The 14,744-nt window shown below is 41.3% G+C and overlaps 1 protein-coding gene across 2 annotated transcripts in view; it reads left to right on the forward strand.

Moving 5' to 3' along the window:
* The window catches only part of rexo1 (REX1, RNA exonuclease 1 homolog), a 120,621-nt gene that overhangs the window by 75,936 nt on the left and 29,941 nt on the right, over window positions 1-14,744 (forward strand). For both annotated transcript variants that reach the window (XM_051934975.1, XM_028816620.2), the window contains exons 11-12: window positions 3,274-3,347; window positions 10,276-10,386. In XM_051934975.1, coding sequence (XP_051790935.1) covers window positions 3,274-3,347; window positions 10,276-10,386 — 185 coding nt within the window. The remainder of the gene's footprint in view (window positions 1-3,273; window positions 3,348-10,275; window positions 10,387-14,744) is intronic.

A 14,744-nucleotide genomic window follows, 5' to 3' on the forward strand; every position in this document is an offset into this window, starting at 1 on the left:
AGCACAGGATCCTCGTTGGCAAGCCCCAGGCAGACACGCAGTCTAGTCCCACCCTCCTGAAATGACCCTCTATCTGCCACAGCCAGGTGTTATGTGGGCATGCCCTTAGCCTAGTCCAGACAACAATGAGGATCCTGCCGAGCTGGATCACCCTCAGGGAATCGCGCCACATGGCCATAGTGTCGTAACTGACGCTCCCTCACAATGCAGGTTATGTGCCTCATTCGGGACTCCATGAGCAACTGGTCATTTGACACAAAGTCAAACCAACAGTACCTAAGGATTCTCCAAAAAGACACAGTACCAAAGGAACTTGCAGAACACAAAATGTTAAAAGAAGTCTCTGAGAACCCCAGAATTTCATTATGGGAGCTCTAAATAGCTCTCCCAACTTTTGACGTCTTAGTGCATCACTGAACGATCAGAAAGAAGCTGCACACATTAGATCCACATGGAAAGTGTGACAGGAGAAAAGGAGCAAGACTAAAGTTTGGCCATGAAGACCTAGGTGAGTCCAGTCTTCATCTTAGGTTGCTGGATAATGTCCATGTCTCAGGAAGCACCAGGACTCTGAAGACTTGGACCTTCGTCCTTTTCCAGAGATATCGGCAGTGCCACACACCCCTTTCCAGCGACCTCATGAACCCCCATGCCCTCCCAGTCCATCGACTGACATCATAGGAAGAGTCACCAGAGACATGAGTGTCAATGAGAGCAGTGTTATCCCTCTGTAGTTACCACAGTCCAGTAGGGCACAGTGGTTTAACAACAACATTTATTTCTATAGCACATTTTCATACAAAAAGTAGCTCAAAGTGCTTTACATAATGAAGAAAAGAAAAATAAAAGACAAAATAAGAAATTAAAATAAGACAACATTAGTTAACATAGAAAAGGAGTAAGGTCCGATGGCCAGGGTGGACAGAAAAAAACAAAAAAAAATCTGGAGAAAAAAATAAAATCTGTAGGGGTTCCAGGCCACGAGACCACCAAGTCCCCTCTGGGCATTCTACCTAACATAAATTTGAGTACTGAGAAAAGTGCTATATAAATGTAATGAATTATTATTATAAATGAAATAGTCCTCTTTGTAGTTAGGGTTCTCACGGAGTCACTTGATTTAACATGAATGACACACACATGCACTAATAACAGGCCACATTGGAGTCTTGGGATGAAGAAGCCAGACAAACATGGCAAAAAGATGTAAACTTTGCGCGGACTTGGCCAGGCTGTCGATGGAAGCCAAATCATTTCAACCTCTGAGCTGCTTTAGTTCACTACACTGGCTGAGTTATCCATCCTGTTATTCTTGAGTATGCTGTCGTGGAGTGAGTGAGGCTGACTAGATTTGTTACGGGTTGGCCCACCCTCCTGCACCATTAGCTTAGCACTCACACAGACATAGGGACAGTTTAGGCACAGTGCCTGCACAGCCTACCACTCCTTTAATATCTGAGACAGACACTCACTAACGCAGGCTAGAGCAGACCAAACGGCAATGGAGGAGAGTCCAGTGTTCACTATCACTTACCAGCAGCACGTTACTCCTTCATGTGTTGTTCATTCCAAAATTAGATAGATAGATAGATGGATAGATAGATAAAGATAGGTATCCTTATGAGGTAAGGAAACCTCTCAACAAGGTCGACACTCTCTCCGCAGACAGACCCACTGCTGATGCAAGTAATAATTTCATTGTACTATGTAGGTGTGACAGTGAATTTGAGCTCGAGTTTAAAAATAGTAAAGGGTAGGAGAGCAGAATTTAGATAATGAGTCCAACATTTATATGGTATATTGGTGGTGTAGTGTAGGATACCCCAGTGTTGAAAGTATAATTAGATGGCAGTCCAACAGTTTAGGCCCCAGCTTGAAAAAATAATTTCAAAGAGCTTTCTTACTCACAAGCACACTCTAAAAGAGGGAAGGGGTTCAGTTCACATTACATTTTACAAAATTGTGATTAGAGTCGTGATCAGGATGGGTGTGCGATAAACTCAAAATAAAGTTCCACCTAAAGCCGGCCTTTTGACGTTTGTGCCGCAGAACAAGGAACATTCAGCTTTGTGTGTCTAGTGTGCTACTGCCATTCCATCAATGACAAGTTTAATCGTATAATCACAACTTCATCATTGTCAGCTCACATAGGAAACGGCAGGCTACAGACTCGGTTAGCCCTGTTAGTAATTGGTTAAGTGTTTTAACGCTTCTGTGAGTTCCACAGTGCTGCTCTGAATGGAGCTAAAACTTTCTAGATAGAATGCCATGCCAAGGTATTCAGTCCCCATGAAAGTCATCACAATTCCCTGGATTTCTAAAGATGCACGCACACGTTCCTCCAACTTAAGTGTGCTAGAAGTTTATTTTTAAAGCTAAAGTGAATAATTTGACAAAAGTTTATTTCTAATAAAAAAAATAAGTAACTGTCCAATCATTATGTGGTGGGTGTGGCAATGCACTGTATCACTGCCTGCTCCCAATCTCTCTGTCTCAATTCAGGGTCACGGAGGACTGTTGTGTTAGCTTCATACCAATGTGTGCAAAGTTCCATTTCATTCCTCAATGGGCACACAATGCAATCTAAACATTAGATAGATAGATAGATACTTTATTAATCCCAACAGGAAATTCCCATACTCCAGCAGCAGCATACTAATAAAAAACAATTTTAAATTAAAGATTGATAACAATGCAGGTATACAGACAGACAATAACTTTGTATAATGTTAACATTTACCCCCCCGGGTGGAATTGAAGAGTCGCATAGTGTGGTGGAGGAACGATCTCCTCAGTCTGTCAGTGGAGCAGGACGGTGACAGCAGTCTGTCTCTGAAGCTGCTCCTCTGTCTGGAGATGATCCTGTTCAGTGGATGCAGTGGATTCTCCATGATGGACAGGAGTCTGCTCAGTGCCCGTCGCTCTGCCACGGATGCCAAACTGTCCAGCTCCGTGCCTACAATAGAGCCTGCCTTCCTCACCAGTTTGTCCAGGTGTGAGGCGTCCCTCTTCTTTATGCTGCCTCCCCAGCACACCACCGCGTAGAAGAGGGCGCTCGCCACAACCGTCTGATAGAACATCTGCAGCATCTTATTGCAGATGTTGAAGGACACCAGTCTTTTAAGGAAGTATAGTCGGCTCTGTCCTTTCTTACACAGAGCATCAGTATTGGCAGTCCAGTCCAATTAATCAACCAGAGTTGAGGAATATTTTTTGTTTATATAGTTTGTTAAAGTGAGCGTTGACTGAGTTGTCTTATTTTTATGTTTTTAGTTCCTGGAGGTTGGGAGACTCAGTACAGCTGCTGCTCAGCAACAGTGGGCTCTCCAGGGTGTCAGACAGCCAAGGTATGTAGTGTGCCAGTTTACAACAGCAGGTTCATTGCATTATGTCAGTGGTATGGAAAAGGGAAGCTTTTTAACAATTGATTTAAGTTGGTCTTTTTTTCCAGCTGGGACACTCGGAGCTCCACAAAAATAGTTATTTTACTGTGAGCCCCACCACTAAAGTCTTTCTATGACTGCTAGGCCAAGGACAGGCGTACATTATGTGCAATTTGTAGCCTTACTTGCAAGACTCCCAACTGCTCTTTCAAATCAGTATAAAAGATTCTTTGAAGGTCGTAAAGCCACTACTCAGAAGGTATGAGATATGTCACAACCTGATCATCTCACATGCTCCTAGATAGATTTTTTATTATGTTATGTGGTTCCATGGGAGGAAAGATCGACTGGTCAAGTTATGAGAAGAAAACATCCACCCAATCTGATATTTCTTTGGAAAAAATATTATGATAGGGTCTTAAAGAAGACCTATTAAGGAAGATGAGACACCTGTACAGTTGTTTGCTTCAACTTGCAAGGCTTCATTTACTTTAATTGCTGCAGAACATCAGTAAGGTTGTAACCTATGAGTTGCTGCCTGATGAAGGCCCGTTTGTAATATTCTGAAATTTCCTTCTTTTCAGTTTTTGAAATTTAAATGTACAGGGCTATTCAAAATGAAAGAGCAGATTTCAAAAATTTATTTCAAACAAACTGTATACGACAGAAACACATTCCTCACAAAGTTTGGTCCTTGAGGTTGCATGCACTCAACACGCGCACTATGTGTAGCGTGACAAACATCAAAACGGTTGACTATTTTTTGCCACACACGAGTCAACTGGTCCCTAGTTACTGAATTCACAGCTTCCTCAATTCGATGTCGCAAATCTTGGAAGATTAGCGGGCACAGGTGGAACAAACACTGTCTATGTAAGGTACCCCCATAGATAAAAATCGCAGGTGGTAAGGTCTGGAGACCTGGGAGGCCATAGACGATGAGCAAGATCTTGTTGTCCAACTCTTCCAATCCATCGTCCTGGAATGGTGTTGTTCAGGTAACGCCGGACCTCAAGTGGAAATAAGGCAGGACACCATCTTGCATAAAGGTCCGGTGTTACCTGAACGACACCATTCTAGGACGATGGATCAGAAGGTTCCACCTGTGCCTGCTAATCTTCAAGATTTGTGACATCGAATTAAGGAACCTGTGAACTCAGCAACTAGGGACCAGTTGACTCTTGTGTGGCAAGAAATGGTCTACCGTTCTGATGTTTGTCATGGTGCACATGTTGAGTGCATGCAACCCTCAAGGACCAAACTTTGAACTTTCCTCTATCCAGTAATGCCCGGAATGTGTTTCTGTCTTATACAGTTTGTTTGGAATACATTTTTGAAATCTCCTCTTTCATTTTGGATAGCCCTTTATACCTCTGGCAGTTTACTGCTTACCTTTTTACCATTTTAGGTCATTCATTTCATTTCACCTGATTAGATCTGAAGGAAAAAATGAGGTGTTCTAATATTCTGAAATGGTATTGTAAAAGCAGCCATGAAAAGGAGCCTGAAAACTCTTACGAGCCCCACATGTGCTTGCACCGCTCTCCCCTGCATTGTTTTTATTTTTCTTACTTCTTTTTCCCTCATGGTGCCTCTGCAAATCACAAACTACTTACGATAAAGTTGCTTGGTGTCTTGCAGCACCCAACTGGTGTCCCTGCTATGCAAACGTATTACGACTTGTGACATGTCTTTAAATAACAGTTGACCTGTTACTGCTAGGATTTCCTTTTCTTTTTATTTTTGCTGTCCGTGTTTGTTCTTACTGTGCTGCCATTAGTGCAGCGGGAAAATTAAGTATTGAACGTGTGAATGTTTTTCTCAGTAAATATTTGTAATGGAACTATTGACATGACGTTTTCATCAGATGTCGGTAACAACCCAAGTAATCCGCACATATAAAAAAACATCAAAACAAGTAAGTCCATAAATTAAGTTATGTGTAATGAAGTGGAATGACACCTGGAATAAGTATTGAACACATTTACTGAAATTTATTGAATACTTAGTAGAAAAGCCTTTGTTGGTGATGACAGCTTCAAGACGCCTCCTGCATGGAGAAACGAGTCTCATGCATTGCTCAGGTGTGATTGTGGCCCATTCTTCCACACAAACTGTGTTCAAATCTTAAAGATTCCGGGGATCTCTTCTATGAACTCTGATCTTCAGTTCTTTCCATAGATTTTCAATTGGATTCAAGTCAGGTGATTGACTGACTGGGCCATTCTAGTAGCTTATTTATTTCCTTTTTCCTTGGCTGTGTGTTTGGGATCCTTGTCTTGCTGAAATGTCCCCACTCGTTTCATCTTCAGCATCCTTGTAGATGGCAGCAGATTCTTCTCAAGAATGTCCCGTTACATTTCTCCATTCATCCTTCCTTCAATGCTATGAAGTCTGCCAGCCCCACACCATGATGTTCCCACCTCCAAACTTCACTGTTGGTGTGGTGTTTTTGGGGGTGATGTGCAGTGGCACTTCTCCTCCAAACATGGGGTGTGCAATGATGTCCAAAGAGTTCAGTTTTGCTCTCCTCTGACCAGGCTCTGTTCTCCCAGGATTTCAATGGTTTCTTCAAGTGTTGTGCAGTAAACTTTCAACGAGCTTCAACGTGCTTTTTCTTCAGGAGTAGAGTCTTACGCGGTGAGCGTGCATAGAGGCCATGGCAGTGGAGGGCATTACTTCTTATTTTCTTTGAAACAACCGGACCTGCTAACTCCAGGCCTTTCTGAAGCTCTCCACCAGTGGTCCTTGGCTCTTCTGATTCTTCTTTTGATTTCCTCTGTCGGAAATCTTGTGAGGAGCTCCTGGTCGTGGCCGGTTTATGGTGACATGATGTTCTTTCCACTTGCGGATTACGGCCCCAACGGTGTTCACTGGAACATTCAGAAGTTTAGAAATACGTCTGTCACCAATGTCCTCACCAATAAGGTTGTGAAGGTCTTGAGAGAGCTCTTTGCTTTTCCCCATCATGAGATGCTTCTTGTGTGACACCTTGGAAATGAGAAACCTTTTTCTAGGCCATCAATGAGGAATTAAAGCAACGGATATTCATTTGCACTGACAGGAGGCTATCAGGACTGACAGATTTCAGCTGCTTTCTTGCCTTTCCATGCCTTTTTGCACCTCCTTTTCTTCATGTGTTCAAAACTTTTTCCCTGTGTCATTCCACTTTGTTACACACTAACCATGTAAGCCTGTGCTGTAAAAAGCCCGAGGTCCTAGAAACTATTGAAATTGTCAGAAAATAAACTGAAATATTGAGATGTCAGGTAATTGAAAGGAACTACTCTAGGCATCTCTGTCCTAGGAGGTTTCGTTTTGCTGACATGTTCGCATCGTTTGTGCATTAGCGGCTAAGTGACTCTTGTTGTGTTTGCATCGTTTGTGCATTAACATCGGTAGGAAAAATAGTTTGCTGATGTTACCAGCTAAGTGATGTCTATCTTCTGAGGTTTCGTTTTGCAGACGTGCTGTCCTCGCTTGTGTTACTAGTGGCTAAGTGAGTTGTCTGTTTCTTTGGAAGCGTAGCCCTTACCCCGACTCCACATCTCACTTCCAGGCTGGACAGACACACACACTTCAACGTGTAGACGTTTATATACAAGATAATTTATGGACTTGTTTGTTTTGATTTCTTTGTATGTGTGGATTACTTAGGTTGTTACAGACATCTGGTGAAAATGTCATGTCAATATCCCCATTAGAAATATATTTACTGAGAAAAATGTTGACACGTTCAATACTTATTTTCCCTGCTGTATAATCTATATATATATATATAAAACCGTTCCATGACTGACTGACAGACAACGCACAGACCAAACCGCTGAACCTAAAGGGCTGAAATTTTGACAGTGCATTCCTATAATGACATGGATAACCACTAACAAAGGATTTTTTAAAATTTCATCCCTAAGGGGGTGAATTGGGAGGCGTTAACTATATCCGTTCTCTTGCCACTGAGAAGAGGGGCGAACGACACGGCGCGCATGCGTGGAATGAGGAAGGGGATGTTTCTGTTTCTGCCTGACGGTAAAGTGAGCGACAGCCGTGCATCATTTGCGCGAGCGACCTGATGCTATGCAGTTCGGTCTATAAATGATAACGACTTAGGTTCGCAGCAAATCTTTCAAGTGGTCATTTTCATGTTTATGTTTCACAAAGTATCCTCTTCTGAAAGTTTCGACTTCAAATATGCCAAAGGTTATTATTACCAGAAAAATAACAACACAAGGATTAAAAAGACCCGCATCCCCGCTGCATTCATTAATGACATGTTGCTGAAGTCCTTTGACGGAGAAGAAATGGTCTACAAGTCGATAGACACTGTCTGTAATGCAGATGAAGCCGTTAACTATCCGGTAGAGTTTTTAAATTCCCTTAAACCACCGGGTCTTCCATACCATAGGCTTACTCTGCAGAAGAGCACACCTGTAATGCTCCTTCAGAATTTAAAACCACTGAAACTATGTAATGGCACTAGACTGCAATGTAATGTAAAAATGTAATTGAAGCCATTATTTTGACTGGGTGTGCTCAAGGAGAAAGTGTTCGTGCCACGCATTCCTCTAATATCCAATGACCTCCCCTTTGACTTTAAGAGACTGCAATTTCCCCTCAAAATATGCTTCGCCATGACGATAAATAAGTCTCGGGGCCAAACTTTGAAATACGCTGGCGTAGATTTAAGGGAAGATTGTTTCTCCCACGGTCAGTTTTACATAGCTTGCTCACGTGTAAGTTCGCCCACGAGCCTGTTAATATTAATGCCGCCCAATAAACAAACAAAAAATATTGTTTATAAAGAAATCCTCTAAAAACCAATTAAATATTTATACTCCCATGGCGTCAGAAATTCCACGCGAACAAAGTCACGGGCAATAACTATAACTTCATATATATATTTCTGAAAAAAAGAGCCCCGCGCGGATGAAGTCGCGGGTAAAAGCTAGTAAAGTATAAAAAAGAGCATGTACAAACTTTCAAGTATAGCACCCAGAATCTTTCACCTAAGTTTAAATTTGCTCAAATATTTACTTCTTATTATAATTTAATATACAGAGCTTATTTTCTTGGCCAGTTTGACAGCCCTAGTCGGTTTAACGCTTTATATCTAAGAAGGAGGATACTGAAATCAAACTGGAAGCCAGTGTAAGAGCTCAAGGACAGGGGTTATGTACTTGCATGTCCTAGTTCTTATGATTCTTGCAGATGCAATTTGAATTAACCAAAAGTTTCAAATAGAAAAGTTTGAATGTTTTGAGAATGGTCCTTATGCCCTTATACCCACTTTGACATACTGTACATACATACACAGTATATTCCTCCCTGGCAGTGCCCTTCATTCCTTCTACTGCACTTCCATGATGACATAAGTCACCCCAACCAGTACATCCTTCCCTCCCTTTGTTTGAGCTTTGCTAGACCCTGTGCTGTGCCAGAATCTCCTTCCATCCATTACTGTGTCGACCAAGCCACCCATCATAAGCCCAAAATTTACCATCAGTGTTAGCAGAGTTTCTTTATTCACCGTAACTCTTCTCCAACTGAAGTTTGAACAACCTGGCCATATTCTGAATTCAGGAGAAATTTCTCCTGTAGAAAGGTGTCTTTCATTTTTTGTGTAGCGTATTGAATTGAAATCCCCTGCTTTCATTTTGTATGCAGGAGTCCATCCTGAACTGTTGTAATTCTGAATGTCCCTACATAATGCATATTGAAGAGATCTGAAGTATGTCCACAGAAATTGTCATTTCCAAGGGGTGATCAAAGCATTTTGAGCATGACCCATCAAGATAAATTACTAGTAAAACCAAACAAGCTTCATTTTCATCCTTAATATGCTTACTATAACATTGACGATGCTTTTCTGTACAGTGCATATGAAGTGTTTTTTTCTTGATTGTGCAACCACTTAAGTAGCTGGTTTTAACGTCTTCCTCATAGCATGGCATGGCAGGTCCCAGGGAGGTAACAAGTAATAGTCGCACAAGGCCAAGTTTGGCAAGAGTAGTGTGATGGCAGGATCTCTTCTAATCCACAGTTGTGCAGAACAGCCTTTGTAACCCCTGCAGTGTGAATGGAGGCTTTGTCTTGAATTTGAAGAGGCTGGTCAACAGCTTTCTGTAATATTTTTACAGCAAATGGCAAAGCAGAGCAGCAGAATATGGTTGGTTTTGTGTGCCTTCTGAGGCATTTAATCAACATGGTTAAAACTGTTTTTTTCTGCCCTTCGTGTGGGTCTGGACACAAGGACATGTTGTGAGGTGTTGTGGTGCCCAACCAAAGGCAAGTCAGCTTAATCGGAATGTTAGATGTGGAAGGTGTGAATGTATGAGTATAAAGTGTGGCATAGTTCAGATGGAACAAACTCACTGCACAGAGACGCCAGTCAGAAGACTGATTTCTGACTTGAGCCCATGATGTGCTCCTTTGGTTTAACTGGTTAAAGTGGCTTTTTTTTTTTTCTACACTTCATATGAAAGAAGTGAACCCAAGTTCATTTTTGAGGTGGTCAGAGGGGGCATCTCCCAAACAAAGAGAACCTGGTAACGCTGCAGACTTACGATTTATACATTTTGGTATACGGGAGGAAATCTTTGTCCACTTAAAAAGCCAGCACTACAGAAGTACCCATTATAGACTGGGGCTCAAACCATTTTGAACAACCATCATATTATTAACTTAAAATGAATCTGGAATATTAAATCTTATTTATTGCTAGATATGAAACCTGCATTTTGTGTGTTGTAGCTCTTTGATATCTTGCTGCAAATTAAGTGCTTTTAGAAAAATAGGTTTGTGGATTGATGGGTTTATTCAAAATGTGGGCTCTTTTGTGCAGTAATTATGGGAAATGGCATTTCAATAATTGGTTTCTTGATTCCTTCAGCAACATGTGCAAGATGGACGCAAGGAAAATTTGGATAGTTTTGTAAAAACGTTTGAGAAGCAGAACTTGCCAGATGGAAATCCAGGTGTTTATGCTCTTGATTGCGAAATGGTAAGCATCTTTTGTTTTACTTCTGATCAGCCACAACCAAATTGGGCTACTGAAGCTTGTAACAAACTCCTTGACTTGTACAATCTTGTAATAAATTGAAGGAATAAGAGATGCATTGTGGGTTGTCCACTGTTTGTTCTTGGTGGGTCATGGACCAGTTACAACTTTCTAGAAATAATTATTGTCATTTTTTAATAAAAGCACATTTTCCAATTAGAGCAGCACAAAAGTGCAGTGGTTAGTGTTGTTCATGGATCCAGCATTAGCAGTCTGAATCCCATACCCGGTCTTTATCAGTGTTAGAGGTAAGGAGATAGATGAGAAAGGCACTGTATAATAGATAGTTTGAATGAACAAACTCAGTAAATAGATAAATAAACACACATATACACGTGCACGCACACACACACACACACACAATGATCTGAACACACACCAGAATGGCTAAAAAGAAAGAGAACTCCTGGCTTGACAGTACCCAGTACCAGTGAGGTGCTATACAGGTGTATTGCTGTTGGTATAAAGGAGCCCCAGTCATGTTTCTTGACATAATTTGTTGGCTGAAAGTACTCCATGTTAATGTGTAAGAAAGAGAGAGGGGTTTGTATGTCCTCCCCTTGTCTGCTTCCTCACATTCTTAAACACATGACTGTCAATTCCAATTTGACCCCTTGTGATTATGGCAGAGCTGACTCCTGCCTTGTGCACAGTGCTACCAGAACAGGCTTCACTTCCCCTGTATAGCTGTGGGATGAGTGGAACTTACCAAGTTTGTTATTTGGATTGCTCAGCTCTTGCTCCCTAAACTTGTTGAAGCAGATTAGGCAGCCCGGTCACCCTCCGTCCCAAAGAAGGCACTACTCGGGAATCTCGGAACAGGCAGCAGAATCCGGCTTTATTGTTCAGCGCACATACAGACTCCAATTCAGATGACTTGAGCGCCCAGCAATGGGCTGATCATACTTTTTATTACAGTTCTTATCATAAAACCCATTACTCATCCTCGTCTGACTCCCAATCACCTTGTAGCCTTGTCCTGCCTCCAGTTAGTTCCATCAATATTTCCCAGCCTGATGAGAATAGTGCTTTGTCCTTCTCATCACACCCACTTGGGAGCTCTTCACCATTACCTAATGTCCATCATCTGACTGAAACTTTCCAACATTACTCCTTAGCCTATGCAGGTGCCTGAGACCTGTTTACAACTTTCTGGTGGGATTTGATCGATAATCAGGCAGACCCACCCATAAGATACTGGGCTACTCAAATAGTTTCTTGGTGCAAACACACATCCCTCAATGCTAGAGGAATTATTTATAATCAATTGGTTGATCACCTTAACTCCAATAATTTATTTGAGATCTACCAATCTGACTTTAGGCGTTATCATAGTGTTGAAACGGCACTCCTGAAAGTGGTCGACATCTCTCTTATTACTGACTCAGGTGATGCAGCTGTCCTTCTCCTCCTTGACCTGTTCTCTGCCTTTGACACTAATGACCATGAGATATTGCTGTTGCGGCTTGAACATCTTGTTGGGCTTAAAGGGGCCGCTCTTAACTGGTTCAGGTCATATTTAACTGGTAGACACTTTTCAGTGACTTTTAATTCATCATCTTCTTCTACTGTTCCTCTTAAATATGGTGTTCCTCAGGGATCCATTTTGGGTCCTATCTTATTCTCCATATACCTTCACCCTATTGGAGCTATTTTTAGGAAATTTAACATTTCTTTTCACTGCTATGCTGATGATACTCAGGTTTATATTCCTGTCTGCAACTCAACAACAAATCAACTCCACAACTGTCTTTGTGAACTAAGATCCTGGATGGCTAATAATTTTCTTGAACTGAATCAAAATAAAATGGAGGTGCTTATAGTGGGTCCATCAGCTAAAGCCCAAATTGGTCTTGGACTTCTCGGCTCTTTCTCTGTCTTTTCCAAACCTCAAGTCTGCAATCTTGGTGTTACCTTTGATAGTAACCTCTCTTTTGAGAAACAAGTAAATTCTGTAGTCAAGAGTTGCTTTTTCCAACTTCGTCTATTAGGTAAGATAAAGCCTTTTTTATCTTCTAGGGATCTTGAGATAGCTACTCATGCGTTTATTTTTTCTCGCCTCGATTACTGCAACTCGCTGTATTCTGGGATTAATAAATCCCTGATACACAGGTTACAGTTGGTCCAGAATGCTGCCGCTCGTTTTCTGGTTGGGGCAAGAAAGTCTGACTCTGTTTCTCCAATATTAGCTTCTTTACACTGGCTGCCTGGCAGTTTTCGAATTGATTTTAAAATCTTGCTGCTAGTTTTTAAATCTTTACATGGGCTTGCTCCTGCCTATTTATCTGAACTGTGTGTTTTACATCAGCCATCTAGAGTGCTTAGATCTTCTGGTCAGCTGTCTCTGGTTGTCCCTCGTACCAAGTGTAAAACTAAGGGGGACAGACAGGGCTTTTTCAGCTGCTGCGCCTCGCCTGTGGAATTCTTTACCTCATCACATAAAGGAGTCGTCTACAATTGAACTGTTTAAAACGAGACTAAAGACTCATTTCCTACTCACTTGCATTCTGTGACCTTCAGTAATACTGATGGTTTCCTCTTTGTGATTATATAACAGTACTTCTATTTTTTTATGTATATAACATTACTTCTATCTATTATGTATTTTATTTTATGTTCATATATTTTATTTCTATTTATGTCTTATGTTAATCTGTTTAGTTTTTCTTTTATTCTATTATTGTAAAGCACTTTGGCCACAGCATTACTATGTTGTTTTAAATGTGCTATATAAATAAATTGACATTGACAGAAGTCTAGGCAGCTGCATCTCTAAGACAGTGGCGCTGTTTCTTTGACTTGTCATCACCTCGTGTTCAGGCAGGGCAGACAGGGAGGCAGAGGCCCAGCCGCTGTGAGTGAAACCAAGAGGCCTATCTGGCTTTCTCTCGTGGTTAAAGTCTCAGTAGCTGTATTTCTTAAAACAATGGCCCGTTTAGTCCTGTCAAAGTACACAGCGTCCTTGACTGAAGTTTTTAAGCTTAGCAGCAAGATATTGGTTTGCAGGTGCAAAGAGAAAAATAATAAAATATGCAGGTGCAGGCTTTTTTTATGATTTAGCACTTACAATCTAGTGTGCACTAAGACAGGGGTCACCAGCTCTGGTCCTGGAGGACCACCGTGGCTGCAGGTTTTCATTCTAACCCTTTTTTTTTAATGAGTGCCCTGTTTGTGCTGCTAAAAGTGCCAAGCGAATAACACTTACTCAATGCCAATTTTACGTATACAGATTAGCAGTGAGGAATACATTTAGTATTTTGCACTCCAGCGGCAAACTATTCCAACAGTCCGTCGTAGATGCGTATGTTAAAACAGTGGCGCGCGTCTCAACTATCTCAGAATTACATCAACAAGATCTGCGCGTGGAACTATCAGACGCACTGCAAGCAAGTGCTGAAAATAACGTACATGTAGGCAAAATGATCATATTATCATCCACATTTCCAGGAAGTCCAAGATACATGCAACAAAACTATCAGGATGCCATGGCCATAATACATAAATTCGGAAAGCCTGATTTATTCATCACTTTCACATAGATATGTGTCATATTTTTGAATGGGTGTACAAGTCGGGGTTCCGATTTTATGATCGATTTTTCGGGTTTCCAGACCCGACCTATACGCAAGTGTATACGGTATTATTTAATCAAAGAAATTGACTATGATGGTGTGAACAGAGGGGTGATATGTCAAGCTCGCCATGTTATCTACTGTGTACCTATGCTGAAATGCTGCTTCCTCTCCTTAAAGGGGCCTGAGTTGCCTCGAAAGCTTCCATATTGTAATCTTTTTAGTTAGCCAATAAAAGGTGTCATTTTGCTTGGCTTTTCTCTACATTCATAATGGCTAACACGGTACAACACCCTAGTACTACAGATATACAAGACACCGAAATGTACCGCTACTACATGGAACTGAAGACCCGGTGGAAGAAACTGGCACACATGGACAGCGACATCATCTTCTTAACTAAATGCAAATAGGAAAATCTTATCCCGAAAGGCATCATGATAAGGAATCCAACCATTCACACTTAAAATACTCGGTTTGCAGAGCAACTTTGTTTTAGGACATCTGCAAGGATAAGAAACCACTTAATCCAAATTTTCTACAACATCAAGAAGAACACGCAAAGAGAGATCCAAGACCTCATCCTGCTCCTTGGAAATGACAGGCAGGAGATGGTAAAGGAGCTCCATTGCTATTACAAAAGACTCCAGAAACTCCTTATTGTTAACAAAAAGAAAAAGCTGCATAGACTACAAGAGAAAGCTGGACACTTAATAGCAAAAAACAAAG

The sequence above is a fragment of the Erpetoichthys calabaricus genome, chromosome 12 (genome assembly GCF_900747795.2).
Source record: "Erpetoichthys calabaricus chromosome 12, fErpCal1.3, whole genome shotgun sequence".
NCBI classification, from domain to species: domain Eukaryota; kingdom Metazoa; phylum Chordata; class Cladistia; order Polypteriformes; family Polypteridae; genus Erpetoichthys; species Erpetoichthys calabaricus.